The following is a 12,907-nucleotide window of genomic DNA, read 5'->3' on the forward strand; positions in this document are numbered from 1 at the left end:
TGTACCACTCATAATTGATGTTTGTTATACATGTGTATGTATTGGTTTATAATAAGAGTGTCACTTTAACCGATCGGTTTTTCATACGATATGTAAATTGCTGTATGTGAATTGCGTAAGACACACTAACCGACAATAAATGCAATACCTTCGGCGGAATGGAACTGTTGACATACACTGCAACACAATCGAAATCTGAAGGTGTTTCATCCAGTGCACGACCACCGTGCCATTCTTAAAAACATTACTTACAACAGTGTTCGTTCCCGCGTTATATAGATACTTTAATTTTAGGTCTGCAGTGCTATAACTAATCATATTGCATTAAATGATATAAATATACCTAGTTCGAAAAAATTTACTTGAACAGCAACATAAATTTTACCATGAACTTATTTTTAAAAACCTTCAAATAAATGCCGAAAAAACAATCAACGAGAGAACACAAAGGCGCAATTGTTTATGTAATTTGTTACAAACTTTGCATTATATAAATACGTTTCTTTCATATGTTCATAAGTGTAATTTGTATAACTATCAATAAGGAATTATTATGATACAAATATAGTTTTGGGTACGTCCGTGCGTGCGTGCGTTCGTGTGTGTGTGTGTGTGTGTGCGCGCGCGCGCGCGTGTGTGTGTGTGTTTGTGTATGTGATCTTTACTAACAAGTAATATGACTCCAATTTAAATATTGCAGTTTTAACTTTAAAAAAATGCACATTGTTTATGTATTATCAATGTAACTTAACAACAATTTTTATTATATTATTGATTTGTGCTGTTTGTGATATATATTTAAGCAGATTTGCATAACATTTGTTCTTTTCTCGTGTTTCAGTGCAACGATTTATAAAACGTTTTTATTAATGCATTAACGTTCATAATATAAGCAAGTAATATTTTTTTTTTTAAATTGGACAGGGCATGAATGCATTGACCAATTACAGTTGTCGCCATTTACTAACAGAATATTTAAAACGTCGAGAGTGTACACATTGTTTCATGATATTAATTGGTTTCATGATACCTTGATATCAACAAGTGTCATGGAAAAAGACAGGTCATTTTGCAAGTGGAGACCATGCTAGGTTGTTGAACAATAACGAGGCGTGGATGGGGTAAACTAATCATCAGTAAATCTGTTAATTGTTGTGAGAATTTTCAGGAAGTTCGTATAACGTACGTACACGTTATAAATTAAATGTCTCGACTGCAACTTTTACATGTACCTGTGGCTACAAGTACAATTTCACGTACACATGCCATGATGGTGTTTTGCAAACTATAATAATGATTGTGTTGTCATGTAATGGGCAATTAATCCAATCAGGGTGTTATTTAGCATTGCACGTTTATCTTCCTTAGATAAAATAAGGTCATGTTTGCAATGAAAAAGAATTGACAGAGAAATGTTGATATTCTTCAGAATTAAGGGTAGTTTGGGTTACCCACGTAGTAAGTTTCTATTTTAATCAATTAATATTTGATAAATCATTTTCTTATGCTGATATTTTCTACTTTTTCTATTATTATGTACTTTTGCATGCTTGTATGCATGTGTCATCCTTGTAAATTCTTGTATTTCATTTAAACTGTTAATATCTGTTTGCTTTATCATTAAGGCATAGTTCATTTATATGTTTTAAGAATTTGATTAATGAAAGATATTTACGATATTTAAAGTTTCTAAAGCTTTTTCTCACATGTTATTAGGCATTAACTGCATTTATCTAACAGTCCAGATGTAAGATATTAAAGGAACACAATCATAATAAGTATGCAACGCTTGTCTTTGTAACTAATGCTTTTTCTGTAGGTATTTTTTATTTTAATATAATGTTTGTTGTTTGTTGACGATTTCTACCTTCCCCTTTGGAAGTATGGACTAGAATAAACATGCAAACAGTACAATGTTCAACCTCTCTAGTGTGTGTCAATGTGGATTATAGGGATTGTCACCCTGTGAAATGTGTTATTTCAATATCGAATGCGTATAATGCGTAATAACATTAAGTAAGGCTATGCATTTATCACATGTAACGGTCTTAAAGGGACTGGCTCATGGTTTGTAAAACGCACCTTATGTGGATTGTTACTTATTAAGAAATAAAGATTGAAGTAAATCTCACCATTGGTTTAACAGTTATGTTATTTATATCAGGATTCTTACGACTCATGTCAATTTCCCAAGAATATATCTTATGACATATTTTGCGCTAGTCCTTGGAAATAATTTTATAATAAATTGAAAAATATGCAGTTTACTCAATTATTTTTCAGTTTTCCTAGAGCTACTTGAGAAATGGGTATTCTTCATGTATTTTAAATCATTAAATGCATGTATATTGTGTTGTTTGTTTTAAAAATATTCATCTTCATTACATATTTTTTCCAGGTCACATACACAAGAATTGCTGAATGCAATACGATGGACATTATTTTGACAATTTTCTTTTTAAAACTTTGTTCAAATTGAGTTATGTTTCTCAATTAATGAAGAAAAAACAAACAGATGTTGAATTTGCTATAGCGCTACTTCAGCAATAAACAGCTATTCCTTTCACATTCTTAAATACTCATTAGTTTAAACTAATCAATTTTAAAACGATTGTGAAACAAGTTATAACAACATTATATTAATCACCCTCGTTGGCACGATTATACGTGAGAGTGTGGTCTCGTGTTGTTGGGAAACCCGGAGTTCCCGGAGGAAACCCACTTGTCCAGCTTGGTTCCCACAAACCAAACTCACATGCGCCCATGCCGAAAATCGAGCCCGGGTCGATTAGATGGAAAGCGAGTGCGCTAACCGAACGACCAGTTTGACCTCTTCTGTTAACAGTAGTGGTCTTATTTGGACGTTTGATGACGTTTTATCATTAAAAAAGTCTGAGATATAAAATGTGAACGAACTCGTTAGTGTGCACACTACCGTCAAGTACCAGGACACTCTAAATAATTGAATATTAAAAACAAATTGTATGTTTTAACGAGGTTGTTGGTGAACCCAAAGGCTTTGATGTAACTGAATTAAACAATATCAACAACAACACCAAAACAACTGAGTTTTATTTGTCTTCTGTTGCTATTTCACCAAATATAAAGTCATAAAATTGACAAAGCCTTTTTACCCCTTACCATTGGCTCTTACTCGAAAACAGTTTTAAAAAATCAGATATGCACAGGTTACTTGTCACAGTTGTTTAGATGTGTAACCAGGTTCTGAATTTTTTGTTGTGCGCCCTTTGATCGTTTGCAAACACTATGCAGTGTGTCTAGCCCACTCACTCACTTACTCATTCAAACCCACACACTCACTCACTCACTCACTCACTCACTCACTCACTCACTCACTCACTCACTCACTCACTCACTCACTCACTCACTCACTCACTCACTCACTCACTCACTCACTCACTCACTCACTCACTCACTCACTCACTCACTCACTCACTCACTCACTCACTCACTCACTCACTCACTCACTCACTCACTCACTCACTCACTCACTCACTCACTCACTCACTCACTCACTCACTCACTCACTCACTCACTCACTCACTCACTCACTCACTCACTCACTCACTCACTCACTCACTCACTCACTCACTCACTCACTCACTCACTCACTCACTCACTCACTCACTCACTCACTCACTCACTCACTCACTCACTCACTCACTCACTCACTCACTCACTCACTCACTCACTCACTCACTCACTCACTCACTCACTCACTCACTCACTCACTCACTCACTCACTCACTCACTCACTCACTCACTCACTCACTCACTCACTCACTCACTCACTCACTCACTCACTCACTCACTCACTCACTCACTCACTCACTCACTCACTCACTCACTCACACACTCACTCACTCACTCACTCACTCACTCACTCACTCACTCACTCACTCACTCACTCACTCACTCACTCACTCACTCACTTTTTGAAGTTCATTTAACAAAATATCTTATGAAGTTTTACTTATTAAATCGACAAACTCTTTTAAACTTGAATTATTTTGAACTTTGTGTCGTTACAATAAACTTTTTGTACAGTGCAATGATTATATATCGATTGAAACATTAAAGCTTGAACTTTTTAACACTATAGCGAATAAAGAAATTTTTCAATTCAAAAGTAAGAGGAGCATATATAAACCCTGAGAAAGCGTTTCAAAATACTTAACTTGCAGTTTCATGTTAGTGTTTTTTACTGATCGCTTTATGACTTCAAGTATTGCAAAGTGGAATGACTAACATTTATGGCGATATTTTTTTCCTGTTCGTCAAAGAAATTAAAATATGATTGTCGTGAGTGTGGACTGTTATGATTAAAAACTTCGGTAAGTGCATTTTCATTGAACTTTGTGTTTTTTGTAATCATAATATTGTCTTAAATTTGATTGTTTATGTTGGATTTAAATAAAAGCTTCTTTTTTACTTTAAATTTAGAAAGTATCTCTTTGTTCAAATTTCATGTTAATCTATTTGATTATACTTAGTTTTGTACAGAATAAACGTATTGCCACTTTTACAAACAAGTTCCTTGATTATTTCATTTAAGAACTCTCTTTATTCAAAACGTCGCGTAATATTATTTCAGTGCGTACATAGAAAATATGCGAGTAAGATAACACATTAATAATATCTGTCATGTGTTTCCGTGCCCAATAGAAAAATCCGACCCGTGGCCACGCAGCGTGCCCGAGGGTCGGATTTTTCTCTCCGGAATGGAAACACATGATTGATATTTTTTCTAGCACACCTTAAATTACATTTTTTTGTGAAAAAATAATACAAAGAAAAACGCATTTTTGTATTTTCACCAAAAAGCGCGTGCGATGATGTTTACTGACGTCATGACGCGCAGTAATTTTTATTCACTGCATACATCAAGAAGTTACTTCATTATCACGTCTTTTAAGGGTTATTTTGTTTTGTTTTGAAGGTATGTTTTTGTAAAGTTAATGTTTATGGAACTTATCTATTGAAATCTCATAATTATGGTCATATAGAGTGTAAAATTAAAAAAAATGAAAAGTATTACGTCACAGCGCGTGACTCATCTGGCATGGGGGGATGCCAGATGGAGTTTTCCAGAACGGCTGAATTCACCGGAAATGCCTATCTTGTGTGCTAGAAAAGACTTATCTTATCAACGAATATATCGTTACAAATTTGAAATAAGTAGTAAGTCTGTAAACATTTTACAACGTGTTTTCCAATATATATATACGGGTTTATTTCGTTACTCGCTGAATATATACCTGAATTCCTAATATTACCATATTTGCTCGTACGCACTTTCATAACATTGCTCATCGATGTTAATATACATTATATACTTATACTTGTTTAAGGTTTACATATCTCAGTGCATCAATATATTTACAATGTGAAGCTTCTTTAGAGCATACATATCGTTACATTTTTGATATATGTGGAAAATGAATAAATATTGGCTAATCAAATATACTTACGGTAAGACTCTTGATAGCTTCGAATGAAAATTTAAAGGTAAAATAACTAAAACGAGCAATAACATTTTCGACCATATTCATTAATGCCATACTCAACACGCAAAGATACAATTCATTGTTTTATTATTTTTTTAAATCTGTAGCATCAACATAAATGGAGCAATTCGCTCACTATATGACAAAAAGAAGGTCAAACAAGTATACACGTCTTCAAACAAAAGTAATGATTTTACCATGTTTGAGATTGTTTTCAATTTGCACATATCGGAACGGTAACTTCAGAATTGCTTAAGAAGAATAAATCACTCGGAGAAGATACATTGCTAAATGAGTATTTTACAGAAGCATGTGACATATTGGGAGGATATATTACAGAAATTTTTAATATTATTTTAAACTCTGGGAATTTCCAGTCGCCTGGACTAAGGGTATAATCGTACCATTACATAAGAAAGGTGATAAATCGGATGTTAAAAATTATAGAGGTATTATGTTTGTTATGCCATACACAGGAAATTGAGGATGAATTTCATTTTGTTATAAAATGTAACTGTTTCGATGACCTACGTAAAATTTTTATTAAAAAGTATTTTTATGTAAAACCCTAAATTTACTCAACTAGTTAGTAGTAATAACAAAACAACTATTGTAAATTTATGTAAATTTTTGGTACAGGCAAATGATAGAAGAAACCTATTAATCAATGATATTGTTTAAGTCGTAACCGTACAATCATCACTGTCGTGACCACTAATCATCTGCATTTCCATAATGTATCTAAATAACTAGATAAACAGCTTCTTATATCTATTATTATCAATATTGTTATACGTGAACATTCTCCATATTACTTGAGCTATCTTGAATTGTTATTGATATTGGCTACCTTGTAACGATGATCACACGCATGAATATTTTGTTTAATTGTATATATTTGTTTGACGAGATGCTGTGTTGCATAAGTCGAAATAAACTTCTGTTCTGTTCTGTTATAACACTGTTAAGCAATTTTGCAAAACTTTTTACATGTGTACTTAATCAGCGAATAACTAAATGGTGTTAAGAAAATAATGTAATTTCTGATGCACAGTTTGGTCAAGAAGAGGCAGGTCTACAGTCGATGCAGTGTGTATTCTTCAGTCAATTGTGCAAAAATACGTTAACTTAAATAAACGGTTGTATTGCTGTTTCATTGATATGAAACGTTGTTTTGATTCCATATATCTCAGTGCGCTATAGTTAAAGTTGTATAAATCCAATTTAGATGGTAAAATATTACGTATTATACGCAATATGTATCAGTCAGTAAAGTCCTGTGTAAAACACTGTAATAGCTATTCAGACTTGTTTAATATAGCAGTAGGCTTAAGGCAAGGAGAGATACTTTCCCCGATTATGTTTTCATTATTTGTGGAAGACTTAGAATTGTATTTACAAAATAGAAACGATTGTGGTTTAGCTTTACGTGATATTTCTTTGATTTTATTGTTATTTGCTGATGATATGGTTGTTCTTGGTGAAACCCCGGAAGACTTACAAATGTCGTTAGACCGTTTATACAGTTATTTTAATACATGGGGCTTAGAGGTCAATGGGGTGGCACAAAACGTAATGAAAAATGGTTGTATGCAAACCAAGATGTTGACATTGTAAATGATTTTAACTATCTAGGAGTAACTTTAAATTATACTGGCAATTTTAGCCTTAATACCCAAACATTATATGGTAAAGGTTTAAAAGCAGTAGACACATTGTTGTCAAATCTTAAAAAGTATGAATGTAAACCTAGGGTAGCTTTGCAATTATTTGATGCCTTTGTTGCATCTATAATTACATACGGGTGTGACATTTGGGGATTTACGAAGAATACACAGCTAGAGAAGATACATTTAAAATTTTGCAAAGCCGTACTAGGCGTCAGACAATCGTCTTCAAATGTTGCTGTTTACGGTGAATTGGGTAGATTGTACATTGTATATAAATAGATTTGTATGTATTGTAAAATACTGGTTCAAACTTAAGAAAAGTGACAATATAATTACTCAATCTGTCATAGAAGACGCAATATTAAATATTGATAACAATCAGGATAATTGGTTCAATAAGGTTAAGAACCATCTCACCAGATATGGCTTTTATTATGTATGGTGTAATGATACACAGCTAAACGAAAACCAGTTCATTTGTTTTTTTAAACAGCGTCTGATAGACGAATATTTACAACAATGGCATGGAAGTGTTAATGAAAATGGTGTCATAATCGTTTATAGAGTACTTAAAACTGCATTCGAGTTTAAAGCCTATTTAGACAATATTGTGTCAAGAAATCTTAGAATTGCTATCACAAAAATACGTATATGTTCGCATAATTTAAGAGTTCATACTGGCAGATATGATAGATTAGAACGCCACTTACGTCTTTGTCAAGTATGTGACTCGAACGAAGTAGAAGACGAATTTCATTTTATATTTAAGTGTACACCTTATGTCCAATTAAGACAAACTTATATTAAAGGTTATTATAGAATAAGACCTAGTATGTTTAAACTTGTGCAACTTCTTAATACACAAAATACATCTGAAACATTTAGGTTAAGCAAATATATATCGGAAGCATTTAAGGTGCGTTCTACTTTATTAATGAATCAATAATTATAAGCCTTGATACACATTTTTATCTGAAGCAGTAGTATGCTTTGTTAACATTTGTAACCATTGGTTACTATTTATGTTGATATATACTATGTGAGTCTGTTTTATTGTTAGAAATTTATCAATTGATATCATCTGTTCCAACATATACTAGTATATAAAAAGTATTGGTTATTGTATTGTATACTATTATAGTTTGATTGATTCGGGTTTATATTCCAGTTCATCCTTAAAAATAGATTAATTATAATATTGATTTAATATTTCACACAACATTGTATAATTGTAATTGTAATTTATTTAATATGTATATGAAACACAAAAAACTGTTTAGTTTACGTGTAATAAAATTCTGTTCTGTTCTGGTAACAAATAAATTAGGCGTAACCGTTATAAACTACCGTGCAGATAAATAACAACGCTATATACATATTCCGCACTCTGTGTATTGAACTAGGACTTTGAAAAGATTGTACAAACAGTCATCCGATTTAAATTCTACAATCTGGCTTTAGCGCTTCGGTGGAATATCTATAATTAGGGTCGTGAGTGCCGTAACCTTTACAAGAATATATTGTTGAAACATTTAAAATGCATCTATTATCCTTGGTCTCATACCAAAGACTCAAGCGGCTTGTCAATATGATCTCTGTTTTAATTGTCTAGAATTATATCTTTATTTAATCATCATAACACACCCTAAATACAGACAATAAGACTTCTCTCCGTATTTCATTATATTTAGACTGAATAATAAGGAGACAATATATAAATCAAATTTTAAACATATGGAATTGTTCAACGACAATATTGTACCTTTACTGATAAATATAGTTCTGTAATTGTTGGTAAAAGCAATGTTGGTGACATTTAACAAATAAATATTAAACTGATTTTGACTCATTTTGTTTTGTCTATATCCACATTTTGTCTGTTGCAGAGATACATCTCCATGACAGAATGATATTTTGGATGTTTGGTTTGGTCTGCTTGGCCCGACCGTGTACTGGAGGTATGTCTAATTTTTTAAATAATGCCTTTCTTCTTTTGAATTGATATAATACAGAAAACATTACGGGTAATAACTATATTTTACATTTGTTTCGTGGCAGTCTTTATAGACGGGTTGGACTGCAGTCTAGACTGTGCGTGCTGTAAGGGAGGAGTGAGTCAATGTGGATTTCTTCATCCAGGTGGAGACAATTATTGTTTTGATGGCTGCATTGATGGAATATATGGCTACAGATGTCATAATCCCTGTCCGGGTAACTGTTATTCGTGTGCACTAGAGACAAGCAGGCCATGTTACAGCTGCAAGGCTACATTTTATGATACAGACAGTCTGTGTAGCAAGAGCTGTTCAGTCGGGTGTGATGGGGGAGTGTGTAATGATGATGGAACATGTAGTACATGTACAGAAAACTTCGAAGGAACAAAATGCGAGACGTGTATACAAGGGAAATTTGGTTCAAGTTGTACACAATATTGCATTATTCAGAACTGCCGATGTTCGACTGGAACTGATTGTTCTTCTTGTAAAACGGGGTTCTACGACAGAAATAACTTCTGTCAAACAGCTTGTTCCCCGGGATGTCAGAATGCCGTTTGTAATGATAACGGAAATTGCAATTGTCGAGCTGAGTTTATGGGAAATAAATGCAGTGAATGTCAGTCAGGATATTATGGGGCATACTGCAACGTGTCCTGTTCCGCAGGATGTGTGAATGGACTGTGCTTAAAAGATGGTACTTGCTTATGTCATCCAAACTTCGTTACAGAGAAATGTGATACGTGTGCTGATGGAAGATACGGTGTTAACTGTGACGATATTTGCAGCGTAGGATGTACCAAAAGGTCCTGTGACAGAAGCAATGGCTTTTGTAAATGTATACCAAACTTTTCGGGCGATACATGCGACCAATGCATATCAGGCTTTTACGAACAATTATGTAACTTACCTTGCTCGGATAATTGCAACGAACGCACATGCTCACGATACCAGGGGAACTGCACACATGGATGTGTTGATGGATATTCGGGTCAACATTGCACAACCCCTTGTGATAAAACATGCGCAACATGTCTACAACATGCCGAATCAGAATGTCTGTCATGCAACGATGGTTTCTATCATGACAATAAAAGCTTCATAAGTTGCAGCAGGAATTGTAGGAATGGTCAGTGCAATTCGGTGACTAGCGCATGTATCAATGGCTGCGCAGAAGGATTTTGGGGAGACATGTGTGATATTCAGTGTGGTCCAAACTGTGAAACTTGTCAGCTAAATTCGGGAAATTGTTTGTCTTGTAAAAACACAACTTACCATGGACATTCTTGCAACGAATCATGTAGCACCTCGTGTTTAGAAAGCAAATGCGAACAAAAGACTGGTTATTGTTCCAAGGGATGCTCAAGAGACTCTTTTGGAAGTATGTGTGATAGCAAATGCCCTGAAAATTGTCAGCAAGGGGACACAGAAACGAGCTGTAATATCGATGGCGACTGTTTATATGGCTGCATCAATGACCTTGGAGGCAGAGATTGCTCAGGTACGTGCCTTTGCCATAAACATTTTTCTATCAACACATGTTTTTCGACTATCTTTATGACTTACTCGTAGATAAGCAAACTAATTTAAAATCGGCTAGTTTCCATAAATAGTTTTACCAAATAGTGAATATTAAAGAAAGCTAAAGTGGCGGAAATGTCAAGCCTGTATTACGTGTCCACCCTTGGGATATGTTCAAAATGGCCGCTTTAGACTGGTGGCCACTTAATCCAGGTTTGACATTTCCGCCACTTTAGCTTTGTTCAGAGATGGAGTATGTATCTTAACCACCACCACACACCACAATCAGTATGAATATTATTTAAGAAGCTGTGATGTGTCAAGTAAGGAAATACTCCAGCCACCCATTGCTAGCTTTAAATTCAGTTAGACCTAAGTCCTCAGCATACATTTTGGCTTTGGTCTGAATTAATGGCCCAGAAACAGTTACAAGACGAGCACAAGCGTCCAAAAACCATGCATACACGAGTTCTTTCAGTTCCTCAATTTCTGTAATTATCCTCTGTCTTTTTGCGATTGGATTTCCATTCCTCCACAATTTCACGCTTATGCTTAAGTAAGAAATTGATTTGAGTCCGTCCACATTTAAATTCATTGGCAACACTTTTTGAACTACGGTCGTTTTCGAATAACTGTATACACTCGACACGTTCTCTTAAGGTCGAAACCTTTCGATTAGTCTTATTTTTAGCCTTATTCAAAGTTAAAAAAATATAAAGAACAATGCATTGTAAATATCCGTTGATAGGGATATAAATCCGTGCACTTTGAATATTTATATAGAAATGAATACATTTCGTAACCCGTTTAACACCTTCAGGTGACAATGCAACTGATGTTTTTTGTCGGTATTTGATAATTAACATCGTTATTATTTAAGGATAAATTCTGATCTAAACATTCGCCTACGTGTTATAAGCATGATTTCGCGATGAGTTAACACGCATGACAATCGTGTAATGAAATATAAATTTTCATTGGATGACGGAGATCCCCGAGGCCGTCGTTCTTTTCCGTAAATCAGTACGCAATTAAAGCTGTGTATTGGAAAATAATATAAGCGGAAGTTTAATTGACAAGAGATCAGTTACCGCTAATAAGTGTTTAAACGGCTTGATGGGATCAAAAATTAGTGTCCGTGGCCGTATAAGACAGTTGGTCGCTTAATGCACGTACATTATATAGTAAAGACTTACGGGGGGAATTTGGTGTTGCCCGACAACCAGGTTTGCCTGCGAATTTTCGATTAAAAAATTGTTCTTCAAAAGTTCGCGTCTCGGGGTGAACACACTAAACAAGTAAAATTTCCATTTCAGGTTAAATATATAAACAAATAGCAAAATGACTATTGCAAAATATTCTATTTCATAAAGGATACCTAAATCATGCATGATTTATATATGTAAAGTAGCGTTGCAGTAGACAAATGTTCGAAATAGAACATTTTGACAATGACCGATTTTTCTTGAAACTGTTTGATTATTTTTAAGTAAAGCTCCATCTTCAATATGGGGGTTTGCAATGTTCGGAAATAGTTTTTCAGGAAAAGTTGGAAAGGATCAGTCGGATAATGAGTGTTCCTCCAAAATGTAGATACTAACATCTTCTTCATACATTCGGTTACTCATTGTAGTGGAACTAATTAAACCTGTAGCCGTATAACTTAAAGTTTATGTATTTAATTCAGAAGGATGTTGAACATTTGCAATGCATTTTTTTTAACTTCATAACATTAACATGCATCTTAATTGTTTTATAGATAGTGTTATTATATACATGTACTATATTCCATTAAACAACATATACAAACGCAGCAACACACTTATACACTTTGTAATTTTGTAGTGTGCTATTGGTTGATGCTCAAGCTTTAATTTCAGAAAGACGAATTTACATCGGTTCTCCCGCAAATATTACAACCGCAGCTGTATCTGGAGTTTTGGGCATTTTGCTTATTTGTGCTGTTGCTGGTTGTTATCTGTGGAACAGACGAAGGTCTACACCATCAGGTATGTACCTTTTTTATCCGTTTTGAATTAAACTGTTTATTAAACAGAATATGAATACTTATATGCAGCATGTATATACTAATCATCCTAAATTTTAATTTTGAAACAATTATATTTATCCGGACGCGCCTGGTTAGTTATCAACTTATCATAAGCAAAAGCGTATTAAATCTCCTGTTTCAAAC

At 34.1% G+C, this 12,907-nt stretch overlaps 1 protein-coding gene across 1 annotated transcript; it reads left to right on the top strand.

Moving 5' to 3' along the window:
• Nucleotides 1-4,243: 4,243 nt before the first annotated feature.
• On the top strand, nt 4,244-12,355 carry LOC128204531 (multiple epidermal growth factor-like domains protein 10). Its single transcript, XM_052905944.1, has 5 exons — nt 4,244-4,355; nt 9,085-9,156; nt 9,257-10,253; nt 10,549-10,693; nt 12,347-12,355. Exons 1-5 carry the CDS (start codon nt 4,340-4,342, stop codon nt 12,353-12,355), a joined length of 1,239 nt encoding a protein of 412 aa, XP_052761904.1. The 5' UTR covers nt 4,244-4,339.
• Nucleotides 12,356-12,907: the final 552 nt, after the last annotated feature.

The sequence above is a fragment of the Mya arenaria genome, chromosome 10 (genome assembly GCF_026914265.1).
Source record: "Mya arenaria isolate MELC-2E11 chromosome 10, ASM2691426v1".
In the NCBI taxonomy this organism is placed as follows: domain Eukaryota; kingdom Metazoa; phylum Mollusca; class Bivalvia; order Myida; family Myidae; genus Mya; species Mya arenaria.